This window comes from Ostrea edulis, chromosome 2, assembly GCF_947568905.1.
Source record: "Ostrea edulis chromosome 2, xbOstEdul1.1, whole genome shotgun sequence".
NCBI lineage: Eukaryota > Metazoa > Mollusca > Bivalvia > Ostreida > Ostreidae > Ostrea > Ostrea edulis.
Genome location: NC_079165.1, coordinates 77,259,196 through 77,274,969, shown reverse-complemented (window position 1 = coordinate 77,274,969; position 15,774 = coordinate 77,259,196). Strand labels below are relative to the sequence as shown.

Here is a 15,774-nt window from a genome sequence, read left to right as displayed (position 1 = left end):
AATCATTGAGTGTTGTAGACTATACCCTAACAACAGAAGTAGAGATACTGGTTTAATTATTGAGTGCTGTAGACTAGGCCCTAACAACAGAAGTAGAGATACTGGTTTAATTATTGAATGTAGTAGACTATACCCTAACAACAGAAGTAGAGATACTGGTTTAATTATTGAGTGCTGTAGACTAGGCCCTAACAACAGAAGTAGAGATACTGGTTTAATTATTGATTGTAGTAGACTAGGCCCCAACAACAGAAGTAGAGATACTGGTTTAATTATTGAGTGTTGTAGACTAGGCCCTAACAACAGAAGTAGAGATACTGGTTTAATTATTGAGTGCTGTAGACTAGGCCCTAACAACAGAAGTAGAGATACTGGTTTAATTATTGAATGTAGTAGACTAGGCCCTAACAACAGAAGTAGAGATACTGGTTTAATTATTGAGTGCTGCAGACTAGGCCCTAACAACAGAAGTAAAGATACTGGTTTAATTATTGAGTGCTGTAGACTAGGCCCTAACAACAGAAGTAGAGATACTGGTTTAATTATTGAATGTAGTAGACTAGGCCGCAACAACAGAAGTAGAGATACTGGTTTAATTATTGAGTGATGTAGACTAGGCCGCAACAACAGTGGAATAAACGAGAAACAGACATACATGTGTATGGACAGACTAGATGAACCATTTAATTGTCCCAATGACGGGTGGATGAATGAAAAGACAGACAGATGTGGTGAACCAATAAAACTCTTAAAAATTGTTAGTTGGGGATTCTGGAAGAATCTACTAAAGTATCCTGAAAATACTTACAAATGGCTATAACTTTCTGAACAATGAACGAATCAGTGAAAATACTGGGGGCACGGGTTTATGTCCTGAAAAGTATTAGAGAAAATCTCAAAATGTGTCTACAGACAGACCGACGAACGGAGCGAAACCTCTTAATTTTGTTTCCATGGGCAGTAAGTATGGACATGTTTTAATCTATATAGGATGAGATTAGCAGCACATGCATTATAGAATAGAGATTCATTATGGTAAATATATCCCCTACAACACAGACTATAGAGTAGAATTTCCTTCTACGAACATTCCAGAGTCAGCTTCAGGGAGAAATTCTGCTCCTTTGTATAGCATAAAGTAAGGTAAGGTGTTAAAACTATTCTTCACAAGAACCAATGTTCCAAAAATTATTCAAAAGACGTGCGTGAAAACGTCCTTCTATATATATACCACAACACATACTCGTTCTCCTCCCCGCCATAGGAGCCCAAAATAGGGGTCTGAATGGAGGGCTTTTCAGATTTGGAATACACATAAAGTATCTCTTAGAACTCTTCTTAAGGACTATAAAGAGCAGTACGTGCAATAAATGCATACGTAAATATCCTCATGTAGTGTTAATTAAAGCTTGTGCATACCATCACCTTTGAATCCAGGGTGGTCTTAAGTTTTGCAGATTTTGCAGAAAATTGTTCTGTCAGCCCTGCTGGTTAGTTAACTATGAAACCAAGGTACTGAAACAAGACGGTAATGCATTCAATGATTAGGATCAATCGACAGCATTAATGTTACACAAATATATCCATTGATACGCCCTATCTTGTAACGTCATTATCTGTGTTGCTGATTTTCACCCGGTTTGGCTGGTTTCCGAAGGTTGGTTAACTGAACGGCAACTTTCTCCCACACCGAGTCTACTTCCGCCTGTTCGTGACTCTCTGGCTTCATCCAGATATTTCGGACACTCGTGACACTACGCGCCGTACCCGGAGACCTTCTTCCATCGTCCACTACTTCTTTGTTGAGTGGGTCGTTAAACATTTCCCAACGTTTTTGCCAAACCTGTAAATGCAATGAGAAAATAATATTATAAAACTCCGCAACTTTAGATAAAGAAGTATGCATGTGTAATATGGTTTAGGCTGAATATTTTGAGATATGAAATAATTCACATTTTTCACTAGGATTTTGCGCCATTTCTTGTAATGTGACATCCAAAATAAAGCATTTTATCGTCCGTTATCGAGCTATGACAGCAAACATCATTTCAATTATCTGGAGGGGTGGTTTTTTCATATATAAAAACGTAGTGCAACTTCGTATAGAAGTATGATTTTTCTATCAATGACGTATACCAACCGTGTATTCTCTATATGTGCGAACAGAAAATTGACATATACCTGTGCAATTTTCCTTTCAACAGCCTTGTGACATTTTAAGGAAATATATGTTTAGCAAAAATGATTTTGCGCTAAGGTTTCACATCTGTGTTAAAATTGGCCCATCTGATATCACACAAATAACTACAGAATCAGTATTGTCTGGTCTTGTCGACTAGAGAACAGTTTATTGACATTTTTCTTTTAAGATATTTATTTAAGAAAGGAATTTCATTTTTGAAAATATGTGTAAGCTGGCATGAAGTGCTGCTGTTCTTATTCTTAAGTATTTTCAAAAATGAAATCTATTTTTCATATTTACATTTTACTTTCATTTTTTCCGGAATAGTCCCAGGTGTTAAAATTGTCTCACTATATTCATCAAGATTAATACGCACATTGCTCACATTCAATGTAAATATTGAAGAATTATAGTACATACTGGAGGTTCTTGATGTTCCTCTATTGAGTTACTGAAGTCATCCCACCACACCGAACGTCTTCTGGAATCCTACAAAGGAAATGTCTTACGTCAACAGTATTCTATATCAGACAGAATGTAACAAATGATCGTACCTGCATATCTCACTCTGCAGTAGATCAAGTGGAATGTTAAAACAAGATGTGTTTGTGAAACACTAAAACCCCCGGATGGCAGCAAAGTAATTCTGGTACCCAAAGAAAGGTTTTGTCACATGAATTACACACGTGAAATATGAAAGCCCTATCACTAACAATCCAAAATTTATGATATAGGTTAAAGTTTTTCAAGAGTAGGACAAACCTCAAGGTCATGAGGTGAAAAAGTGTGTTACCTATATACACAAGTGAAATATGAAAGCCATATCAGCGTCCTCGCAAACGTTATGGCCAAGGTTAAACGTTTTTGCGGATAAACAGATTAATAGACGGACAGACCAAAAACTGAATCAATTCCGGAGCATAAAAAGAAAGTACTCTTTAAAGATTAAATGGGATATAAAACTTCTAACTAACAGTGTGAGAGATGACGGAGATATTTTCGTCCGTCTGGTCGCGTTCCTTTTTCTTTTTCTTCTTCTTCTTGACAAGCTTGGCGTGATTAGCGTATTCCTCTACCGTCTCCATTTTATGTTTGCTTGCTACAGTAAAGTTCTGCGCCAGTTTCTTCCAATTTCTTCTAGCCGTCAGTTCTAATTCATGGTTTATTCGCTGTCTAATCTTAATTTTCCAATAAACGAGAACAAAGATCATGCCAAGGAGAAGCAGTAAGGGCACCAGTGTTCCTACTAATACTGCAACCAGGATACTGTCGTCAGACGGGGCTGCATCTTTATCTAATGTGCATCAATAGAAAAACTCGATTAAATGAGATAGATATCATGTTGGGTGTAATTGAAGCATATTAATTTTCGAATTCCAAAAGTGCTCAATTTAAATATTGTCTCTACTAATGATAAAAAGGTCTTAAACCTTTCCACAAATTCCAACGTTTGTGCAACAAGAATAACGGGAAGCAATGTTTTACGAATTACTCTGAACTGATTGAGGTTTTCAAGGTTATCATTGGAGCCACCTTATAATTGAAATGATTGGTGAATTATAGCTATGAAAATAATAGTAGATTTTAAAATGTAAAAGATTCTCACATCGGTCCACCAGGTAGGCTACCACACCTGGTGACGTCACATACGTAGATGTTTGGTTGTGCTGGCAGATCTTGGGGTGGTAAGTCAAGTGCACCTGGTCGCTATTGCTGGTGATGGACTATCGAGAGAGAAAACAAATGTAGTACCGATCACGAAGATTTGGAGATGTTTCAAAAAATATTGACCGCGAAGGATAAATCTTCCCTACAGAGTAAGGAACGATTGTAAAGATGGTTTTGTTAACGTGAATTCATTGATTGGTGAGAAAGCACGTAACATAAAAATTCTTATAATTAATAATGATTGTAAAAGTGGTTTTGTTAACGTGAATTGCATTAGTTGCTATGAACGCACGTAACGGAAATAAGTACTGTAAATATGGTTTTGTTAACGTATATTTCATTGATTGGAGAAAACGTACGTAACACAGGAATCTGTAGGTGGTGGTTTCATCCGTTGTGGAGTCCTGATTATATACAGTCAGGAAAGTGGCGGATCCAGACACCACATAGTACATACAGCTCAGGTTGCCACTGGCTAGAGACAAAAGATGATGAAGTTAATGTTAGATTACTTAATACATATGTGTAACTTATGTAATAAAATTGCTTAGATTAACGCTGGCTAAAGACAAAAGAATATCAAATCATTGTTGGAAAACATATCAACGTATCAAATAGCTTAGATTGATTGATTGAATATTGTTTAACATCCCTCTCGAGAATATTTCACTCATATGGAGACATCACCACTGCCGGTGAAGGGCTGCAAAATTTAGGCCTATGATCGGCACTTACGGCCTTTGAGCAGGGAGGGATCTTTATCGTGACACACCTGCTGTGACACGGGACCTCGGTTTTTGCGGTCTCATCCGAAGGACCGCCCCATTTAGTCGCCTCTTACGACAAGCAAGGGGTACTTAGGACCTATTCTAACCTGGATCCCCATAAAATGATTACTAATACACAAGTTAAAATATAGATCGGGTTGTCCCGACTAAAATGAACAAAAGCTGGGTTACACAGACAATCGAACTTCTCGAGTCTTTCCGGCAAGCTCGGGAAAGTCACCTCGAATCTATTACGTTCACCGGAAGTACGAAATGTTCAAAATGGATACTTACTATGTATATGGGGAAATTCCTTCGATTTTGGCGTATAGTTCTTGCAAAAACAGTAAATGAACTTTGAAGCCGTATTTTTATATAATATAAAAATGGAGGTTATCTTATAATAATAATAATATTTATTTATATAGCGCCCTATATGACTATAAATAACCACTCTAAAGCGCTGCACACAATAAAAATGATACAGCATGTTATAAACGTAGTAAAAGGAAATTATGATAGCACTAAGACAGATAATATCAAAACAATGCTAGAAAAACATCAATAATGTGAAGTAAAATTACAAAAAATCTAAAACATGATATTAAACATGGTATTAAAATATCTTTAGTATTTATTATAGTATATCTAAATAAACATGGGTCCCACGAACTTAACTGCTCTGCCTGCTGTCGGCCTTCAACTTCCGTTAGCTCCTCCTGTACATCTAGCACATTCCATTACAACACGGAATCTTCACATTCTGCCGGAATTCGCTCCTCAGCAATCCGGGACTAAACAAGTCATACTGGGGAAGACTTCCCAGATACTACATCCCCCCAGTTTTCTCCGAAGGACGGAAAACTGCGTCCAACCAATGGTCAAGGTGGGCGCAACACGCCCCCTCGAAGGAACTATCCGAGGAGGTCGGAAAGGGCTCCAGCAGGAAAGGTCTGGGTACATACCCCGGAGGGAACTGACTAAGACTATTCTAATCTATCACACTGCCTCCTGGGAGAGACACTTCCTCATCTGAGGCGTTGATAATGCTTGTCATCGTTGTCCTCTCACCAGCATAAGTGTGTGGCACCAAGAGCCACGTGATATCCGGACTTATTACCAAGTCCTCCAACTCCTCGTCCAAATGACAGGGACACATGATGACTGAGACAGCGGGAACCTGGACAGCCTTATTCAAGAAAATTTGGACTTCTAGTTTCTCCCCGGGACGTCTAAACGCCATGAGGACCGTCTCCTTTTCCTTTTCTCCTTTTCCATGGTCATGGTACCATGCTCAAGGTCTATCATGGTATCATGTTCAACGTCTAAATGGGCTTTCTCCTAATGCAAAAACTCCATGCCAAGCAACATCTTATCCTTAACCTCCGCCCCAGTGTCCACCACTTCCTGTAGTCGTACTGTAGTCGTACCCCTTAGACTACCATCTCCAACATAAACCCCGTGGTCGGGCTTATCTACCCGATTGGTATAGGCGAGTCCCCATGGGGCATGTTCCCTGTTCCATTCTCCGCATGGCCACCAACCATCTCCAGCCTGTCTTCCTCCTTGGGCTGCGTCGCTGGTGGGTCTGGACATTTCCTGGGCACTGAGTCCACGCCCGCCTCCCCCTGAATCCTCCTTGGAGTCCTCACTGTTCCTCTGGTTCCCTGCACAAAGTTCATACACCACGATTTCCTAGGGGACTCAAATCCACATGACTCATCATTGGGAGAGGGCTCATATCTGTCCTCCTACCACCGATGATCCAGTACTCAGATTCCTCCTCCTCCTCAGGTGCCTCCCGGAATCTAACCTGGAGTGTGTCCCTTCTGGAGCGGCGCATACAAAAGGGTGAATGACTGTGTTCTCTTCAAGACTGACTCTTCCCTGTGTGTACACTGCACGATCCCGACCTAGCCGGGAAGTGTTCTGGCGCTGGAATCCTTACCTCCCCCCTCTGTGCAGGCCCTTTTCTGGTCGACGGCGGACAGGTCTTGGCTCTCCGCCCCCGTGCTCTGATGTATGTAGGTAAGCTTTCGGATTCTCCTTGGGGTCTCACCTTTGCCCCCTGGTTCCTGTTTGCCGCTGGTTTTCCCCGCATATCTACCCACTGTAGCAAAGACTCGCCCATATCCTGTGAATGCAGCAATGTTGACTGAAAGTTCCAATGATGCGTGAAACCTGGTGCAGATAATCCAAAACGTTTTCCGAATCGCCTAAGGATGTCAGCCAGGGAGGGATTGCGGTTTGTTTCCATCAACAGGGTATACTAGTAGTAGTCACTCGCCGACCCTTCAAATCAAAAGCAATACTGATCCATTTCATTTCACTGTTGGCTGCGGGCCACGCGAACGAACTTGTGTAAGAAGGACTTCCAGCTAGACTTTCCATCCTACCGCAAATCTTTGTACTGGGGTGTTTCTATCCGAGGCCATCGACTGCTCCCTCGCACAAGAGTACTGGAGGACCTGGAATGAGGTGGCTACCTCCTGGACATTCTGTACAGGGAATGATGTGTACCGTTCTGGTTCACCTAACTGGGATCGAATGTGGGTTACTCTACCCCACATCCCCCAACCTGCCAGGGTAGGCGGAGGATCCCTGCTGTTGATAGGGAGGAGTCATCGTGGTGAAGTCGGGCATAGGTGAGCTAGCATAACCACCAGGCATGGGAAATATCGAAAGTTGGATGTGGGGAGATTCTCCCCAGCTCAAGGGTCTTGCACATGGGATGGGTAGAGATGTGATGCTAGGGACCCTGTAAGGAGATCATAACCAAGACTGGGCTGTGGGGACTGGTAATTCCTGTAGGTACTCCCTGGTTCCGAAGTGGGGCAACTGAGGGGGCACGGGAAATGAGTGGGGCGCTGCAAGCGTAAACACGACCCCAACCCCCCATGGCAAACTCTGACTAAGCTGGCCTAGGACCTGGTCATCAGTCCATGAATGAGGGGGTGGGGCTGATTTCGACAGTGGGGTGGAAGGATGCAGGGAGGGGGTATGATATTCCGGGAATCCCCAGAGCTGGGTACATAACCACATCCACATCCCTTGACTGGATTAGGCCTCTCCGGGACATTTGGAATAACTGACCCCCCCCCCCCAATAGGGGACAAGAAATCTTCCCACCTATCCAAATCCCTAAACCTTGGGGTGTCATGTCCAAAACCTTTCCAGGATGAATCTAACCTAATCAAATTCTTCGGGGAGTCACACCTGCGACGTACATGTATATCCCAATCTAAGCTATCACCCTCCCTAGAGCCGAACTGGGGGCCAGTAAACCTCATTCCCCACCTGAGGCATCCCTCAACCTTCCACCCCCTCCCTTAAACAGGAATGCAAGGAAGGAGTGAAATAGAGCTCGCCACTGCCCAGGGACGTTCACCGAGATAACGGGTCTAACCCTGGGTCAAACATAATGAGATGGACACCCCATAACCCGAGGGGTTTTCAATTATATCCGAGGATATCTGGTGGTACCGCAGGTGGGTCCGGGTGAAGGCACAAGTCCAATCCGTATAACGCCTCATCTATAGACAGATCCATATCACATACAGATCATTCACAAAAAATGTATCAAAAAAGTGTAAATTTATTCAGTAATTAAAAAATATCCCTGTTAATCACTGAATTCGAAATCTATTCCTAAGTAGAAATAATTCCAGAAATCTTAACACCCACCAATATGGCGACCGAACAACGTGGTGTGGGGAAAGCAAACAAATGCAATGACCCACCAAGGTTAGTTAGTGGTCTCCAGTTGGGCGCTAATAAAGTATCTGTAGTATTTATTACAGTTAACTGTTCTGCCTGCTGTCAGTCTTCAGCTTCGGGTAGGTCCTGCTGTACGTCTAACACATTTCATAACCGCGGGGAATCTTCTCATTCTGCCGGAAGTCGCTCCTCAGCAATCCGGGACTAAACAAGTCGTACTGGGGAAGACTCCCCAGATACTACAGTATATTGCCACTTGCCGGAAAGGCCTGGGAGTGTATGATTGTCACACAGATTATCTCACGTAACCCTAACTAAATAGGAAATTCGACTGGATTAATTTCATGTTATTCTGACTAATCACATAAATAGACTACGGTAGAATTTACTACCCGTTAACACAAAAATGATATACATCAAAACTATTTTAAACCCCTTTCACACATTCACGGATGAGACGCCGGATTCTCCCGGATTGTCGATCCGTGATGGTCCGTGACAATCCGCCATCACCGTGTACAAACCGTGTATGCATTCGGCGTCGTCCGGGACAATCCGGCTTGGCCAAGCCAAACCGTGAAAAAAATTAAACATGTTTAATTTTTACCGATCGTCCCGGAAGAAAATCCTCCGTATTGATCCGTGTAAGCACCGTGTACCACCGTGAGGTCCGTGTATCAACCGAGAAGTCCGTGTAGCCACCGAAGTAACCATGTAAAGTCCGGGGTCATCCGTGTACTAAACTTTTCTTCTGAAGAACACGGATGTCTACGGTCTGTAAACGGATTGTTCCCGGTAACTACACGGACAGACACGATAAACACAGGGAAGAAAGACCGTGATAATCCGTGTATCTCCGTGAAACAACCCTGGGTGGACCGGCAGAAACCGTGATCTTCCGTACGCTCCGTGATCATGCCGGCACCGACCGGGAATTTTTCCCGGGACATACGGGTAGCTACCGTGCTTATCCGTAGAGAAACCGGTGTTTTCCGTGTCTGCATCGTGATAAGACCGTGTTGACACCAGCATTACGTCGGATCACCCCGGATGACTAGAATTTTGCATCCGGCGTCGACCAGCTCCAGATCCGTGAATGTGTGAAAGGGTCTTTAGCGCTTCGTAGCTGCAACTACATGCCTATTGTACAATATACTCACTGGTAAATGTCTTTTCAGTTGTAATACATGAGGTGTTGTAACTGTGTATCAGGTAGGTCGGGTACGACATTCCATACAATACGTTTCCGGTGCAGTCAGAGTTCAAGGTCATGTCAAGGGTGCTGACTACACTGTCAGGACAGGTTATCGTATTTGACGCCTCGTAACCTTCATGAAACAATCAGGTATATCTATATATATTCATAGTGTCCTTTTACTTTCAAAGTCATTCACATCAAGATCAAGGTCAATTAGTTTTAGCAAGTTAGAGGAGTATTTCTTTCTTAGATGTGCGCTAATCACAGTGTCGTGAATCATGTAGTCAAAACTTACACACTGGTTTGTCTCTCATGAAGGCGAAAACTCAAACGCGGGTAGCGAGTGAAATTTAACATTGCTTACCATAAATTGACAACTGCTACAAATTCTTTAATGCGTGCCTAAAAGTTCCCAAAAAGTAAGCCTACATATTCTGTTTAATAAAGAAACATCTTAACGAAAGTGTAAGAGATACACGTAACGAGGATTGGGGACGTCGACCCTTTATCTCAGTCGGTACCTAGAGCACCTGTTCAGCTAGCGGATTCGGGGGAGGACACGGGTTCGAGTCCCAATGCGTCTCCCCCTCTTTATTGTTCCACGAGTATTATACAAATGCTGAAAAAATGCGAATCTTCCACAGATTTCTTGAAAACCATGATACGCGATGTATGCGTCAAGGTTGGCATTGTCTCAAAGTAATGTTAAAACAAAAAACAAACAATAGCTACCTATGTTTTACAACTCCTTAATTTTGATATGAAATACAAAGTGTCAATTTAAAAAAAAAAATAATCTGTAATTACATTGTGAAATCTCGTACGGAGAAAATCGTAGGAAAAATCAAGTGGAACTCCACTCCAGAAATGATTATCATATCTTTTCGATGTGCAACATGGACAATTAAAATTCTAATAAAATCTACTTCTTAGTTTATTTCTCATTGAAAATGTCCTATTCGTTTACTCTTCAACCACACAAACATATTTTCTCGCTTTTCAACAATACTTGACCTATTATTCATTTTATCAAATTACCTAGAATCACACATGGCTTCCCTTGCCTATTGAGTTTGTGTAACATGGAATCTTTAATTTGTTATATATCCTTTGATGTATTTTGGTCATTTGAAAAATATGATACTTTGAATTTTGTAAAATAATTTGAATTGATACCTTTCTTGACGTACAGTTCGTGGGAGCCTGTGGGTATGGCTGTTGTTACGTTACAGGCCTCTGCCGCGGGGAGGAGCGTAGTGCTAGACGCCAAGACCGTCCTTCCGACCACCCGCTCCTTCACAAACCCAGCAATGTCTGTATAAGACATTATATACCAACATCCAAATTATTGAAAATTATTACTGCTTATAAAGTCACACGTATTGATTTTAACATTTATGTATTTATCTCAATAGTGTACTACAATTACGACTGGGCATACATATTCTCAAATCTTCAAACGTCCCCCTCCCTACTTGAAATCTTCAAACGCCCCCTGACTGCATCAAATCATCAAACGCCCCTGCCTACATCAAAAGCCCCCTGCCTACTTCTTCAAACGCCCCCTCCCTACAGCAAAATCTTCAAACGCCCCTGCCTATTCCAAACGCCCCCTGCCTACTTCAAACGCCCCCTGCCTACCTTGTATATCAAACAACCCCTGCCTACTTCAAACACCCCCTGCCTACTTCATATGCCCCCTGCCTACTACAAACGCCCCCTGCCTACAAGAGTTCGTATTTACCGGCGTTATACTGGACTAGGTATTTGGTTTCTGTGATTTTCGTGAACGACATACAGAAATAAACGTCATATAGACTGGTGCTGAGAATTGGAATCCGGGCTCTGAAATAGAAATAAACTTATAGACTGGTGATCCGAGCATTGAAACAAAAATAGATATCATATAGTCTGCTGACCCGGCTCTGAAATGGAAATAAACGTCATATAGACTGGTGCTGAGAATCGGGATCAGGACTCTGAAAAAGAAATAGACATCATATAGTCTGCTGGTCCGGGCTGTGAAATACAAATAGATACCATACAGACTGGGTCTCTATTCCAAGTAGAAATAGAACCTTTTAAGAAATTCATTGAACGATTGTATTTTGTTCATAAAATGACCATTTTGGGTATATTTCAAGATTTTACCAACAATAGTCATAAACGTCGTGATATATGGGAAAGGAAATATTGATATTTACATTAAAATTTTGATTAGTTGTGAAAATTTTACCTTGTGATATATCGGCCATTATCAGTGTATTCACAGTTGAAAGTTTGGGCTGAGGAGTGGATTGAGCTCTTAAAGTTGGTGACGCTTTGGTTGTTGAACGTCACAAGACCATTGCTCGTTGTATACCACTCTCCCCGGAGGTCAGAGGGGAATTCACAGGCGCCATCTGTTGTGGAAATAAATATTAAAGACTTTTAAGTCAGAGAGAGAGAGAGAGAGAGAGAGAGAGAGAGAGAGACGATTATGAAGTAAATGAATTCAATAATCAATGTGAGCGATTTTTCATGTAACAGCAAAGTTCTGTATTTCAAACGTGAAATATCTTGTAATTATACAAACCTGCTTTACAGATGTAAACCAATAAAAGGCAGAGCATCCAAACTAAATCCGACATTTCTCCTCACGCAGATATCCCATTCGCTTCTCTATGTCCGGCAGAGGATTTTAGTGCATTGCTACTTTACCGAACATTTTCTATGATAATATTATGTACACAAAATATGTCTTACATACTGTGATGATTAGTGTAATGAAAGTAATGGCCGTTTTAAGAGTTAGAAAAAATTAAAGGACTGCACAGCTCGTTGGTCAGTGACAATTGACAGTAACAATGCACATTGCATTGTGACAGCGGAAAAATGGTTATCCAATATAAGTGAACTTTATTTCTTTAAATCCACAAACAATATGCCTAAGCTTATTGTCAGTGGCGCTGACTCTGTCCATTAGTAGATGATCACATGAAAGCTTCTTTAGAATAAATTGAAATTAGTAAAACCGGGATTCCTTAATCGCCTTTATTCGTGTATTTTTTCCGCTTAATCAAATAATAATTATACTAGCTGGTGTTATTGAGGTCCCAAATAGAATGATAAAAAAATTAATATTTATTGAACAATATAAAGCCGTTTGATATGCATTTGTAGGACACACAGTTTTGTAACCTACATCTAGTATTCATTTTAATAAAAAAATCTTTTGTTTGAGAAATAATTTTCGACTCAGAACTTATGCTTTAAGAACAGTGAAATTTAAAGCATCAATTCAAAACATCTAATACGGAATTTATATAACTTTTCACCAAGAACTGCTGAGATATAACGGGAAAAAGTGGAATTCTTATAGTCGTGGGGTATCCACAACTGTTCAGAAAAGAATTTTACTTTCTAAGACCGGAAACTGCAGGTATAATTGTATAGCTACAAGCTAAAAAGTGATAATAGTTTGGCCTTGTATGTGGAGATTAAAGTGAGTTAGAAAAAATAATTACTATAAATCATTATACTGTAGTAATAAAATTTCAAATTCCAAATAATTCCAGAGAGATATCCATGTTTGATAACATCTGTATAAGGGGGGGGGGGGGTTGGGGGGGGGGGGGGTTGGCCTATACTGCATAATTTCAACGTAAACCTCCACACTATTATTGATCTAATGTTAGATACTCGATACGGCAACAGGAATGATCCTCCTATTCCCCCTCCAACTTTTGACTAAGTTTTTGTTTTATCCTTCAATAAAAAAAAAAAAAAAAAAAAAAAAAAAAAAAAAGATCCCTTAAAGGTAAACGTTTGTACATGTAAAAAGAATATCCAATCATTCCGGGAGAAATTGGCCTCATATAAATTCACTAAATATCAAGATCTGGGTTAATGAAAACGCTAAACATCACGAGGTCTAAACTCTTTAGGACACAAGACAAGAATTGATTACTTTCCTCCAATAATTTATGGGTGGGGGTGGTGGTGGAGGGGGGGGTGGTGGTGGTGGTGGGGGTAATGCTCCGGTGAAAATACAATATGTTACTTCATGCATACCAGGCTAGTACATGTACATTCTACAGAAGATCACGAGGAGGTATCTATCTTTTAAAGCTTGTGGTACTGCGTTGTCCTCAGGAGTACAGACAGTCCAGTAGCTCTAGGGGTTGTTACCGCCATCATTTCCGACATAGTAACAATTTCCAATAGTCTAATGACATGCTTGTACATCTATTATTTACGATATATTCTATATAGACGAAACAGGGTTTAAGATGAATATACCAGTGGATATGATGTGTTAAAATTGTTTTAACTTAAGTATGATAAGATGAATATTTCCTAATGCGAAAAGTTCTATGATAGTACAAGAATCGTGAAAACATTTTCTTTGTATGAAATGTATGTACACATATCGAGAGAGAGAGAAAAATAAATATGACCGAGTGTATTTTGTAAAACATTTTATCTTTTGATTTCTTTTTACTTCCGAAGCATTGGATTTAAAAATCATTAGAGCTCTGCATGCACAACGCTCTTTCTCCGTATTCCGGAAGTTTTAAAAATCCACTTTGATATTTTTTCTTTTATGACGCGCTCAATGTGTCCTGCTTTGTGAATGGTAAGTAAGCACCGTGAAGCTTTAATACTTTTATTGATTATTCAACAGGTTTACGAATGAGTAAATCATATTATGATATTGAAACTTTACAGAATGAGAAAAGAAATGACATATGCACTATTTTTTATCGCATAATTTGGATGACGTTGACTATTAGAAGGTTGGGTTACAGAAAATGGCATTTGTGAAGTTGCGTTTCTTATAGTTTACATAACGGACTTATATAAGTTTACAAGTATAGCGTTTTTGAAAAACGTTTTCCGTCTTTACGAACAATCTTAAGAAATGTTGAAGAGGCATACTACACAGTGAAATGGATGCATGTATACAATGTCTGACAAAAATCTTAACTTCACATAGTTTTCATCAACACCCCTTCCCCTTAATACTATATTTGATGACTGTTGTAGTGTTGAAAATAATAACAGGGTTCGCAATTAACTTTTTCAAGCACTAGTCTGTACGGTCTAGTGACTATTGATATTCACTAGTCCGCAAAGCATTTTTCACTAGTCTGTCCACTGTATAACAAAATGATAACAAATTCATTTTTATTCAATGATATTTAATCAAACCAAACAATTCACAGTTGCAAACAGTTCATTTCCTGTACTTTAGAAAAGACAACCATACTTTATTTGTTTTCTTCAGAAGCATACAGTAAGTTCTAAGAAACTCGCGTAACCCCTATTATTATAGACCAGCCTTTCAAAACTGCAAAAATGATAGCAGTTTGTGGTGTACATTGTACTTGTAAGCTGACCTTTTCCTGGGATGGAAATAAATACATAACAATATGTTTACCTATATACAAGTTTTATTTTTTGCACTTATTGTATTTTAAAACAACACACACACCCTCCCCATTATGACTGTTGTTGTGGTCTTGGCAACTAGGCAATGAGTAAAATTTTAAAGTTTTACATTAAAATTTTACCATGAAAATTACACCTGTGTATTGACACCCAAATGGTACAGGCCAAAAACACATCATTGCCTAATGTTATATCATAAAATCAAGCAACAAATTTAGCAGATCTTCTCATCCCGGTTGACGGCAATGAGACAATTTGCAATCACCCCCAAACATCAATCATTAAAATGTCAATTTTCAATTAAACAAAAAACCATATGACTATGATTCCGGTGAGCGGCAATCAAAGTGTATCATATATATATGTGACCAAATTGTCACCAAATAATTCAATACATACAATATTGTCCAATCAAATCATTCAATGTCCATTCACAGGAACCAGACGCGCATTCTTCTTGTGTACTTTATCTGGCTCCAAGTTGCCAAGCCAGTCTATTCAAACACACTCCATTGTAGTTATTTCTTTTCCCATAACCAGCACTATATCCAAGAATCATGCTCACCTGCAAAAATTGAAAACATTTTCCGCAGTACATATTCTTACAACTTTTTGGGATGGGTGGGAAGGGAAATTAAAATTTGTCTCGACTTTTATCTAACCGTTCTCCCGAAAATGTCTTGTCATAAAAGGAAATGCTATTGTATTTGCCAACTTATTTCCGGTAGGATTCCGGAATAGTGTTTCCGAAAAAATCCTCAGAAATAAAATATATTTAAGTCTGGCTAAAATAAATGGATTTATAGTTA

General features: G+C 39.9%; 2 protein-coding genes across 2 annotated transcripts in view; one reads left to right on the top strand and one right to left on the bottom strand.

The window, feature by feature from the left end:
• Positions 1-1,144: 1,144 nt before the first annotated feature.
• On the bottom strand, positions 1,145-12,162 carry LOC125680066 (uncharacterized). Its single transcript, XM_048919507.2, has 10 exons — positions 12,108-12,162; positions 11,769-11,934; positions 11,277-11,377; positions 10,709-10,846; positions 9,495-9,662; positions 4,210-4,325; positions 3,789-3,906; positions 3,157-3,476; positions 2,603-2,671; positions 1,145-1,843 (listed from the first exon to the last, which is right to left on the bottom strand). The coding sequence occupies exons 1-10, from the start codon at positions 12,160-12,162 to the stop codon at positions 1,613-1,615; spliced, it is 1,482 nt and encodes a 493-aa protein (XP_048775464.2). The 3' UTR covers positions 1,145-1,612.
• Positions 12,163-14,121: 1,959 nt separating this feature from the next.
• The window catches only part of LOC125681237 (nucleoside diphosphate-linked moiety X motif 6-like), an 18,937-nt gene continuing 17,284 nt past the window's right edge, over positions 14,122-15,774 (top strand). The window contains exon 1 of the mRNA XM_048921242.2: positions 14,122-14,150. Coding sequence (XP_048777199.1) covers positions 14,148-14,150 — 3 coding nt within the window. The 5' untranslated portion in view covers positions 14,122-14,147. The remainder of the gene's footprint in view (positions 14,151-15,774) is intronic.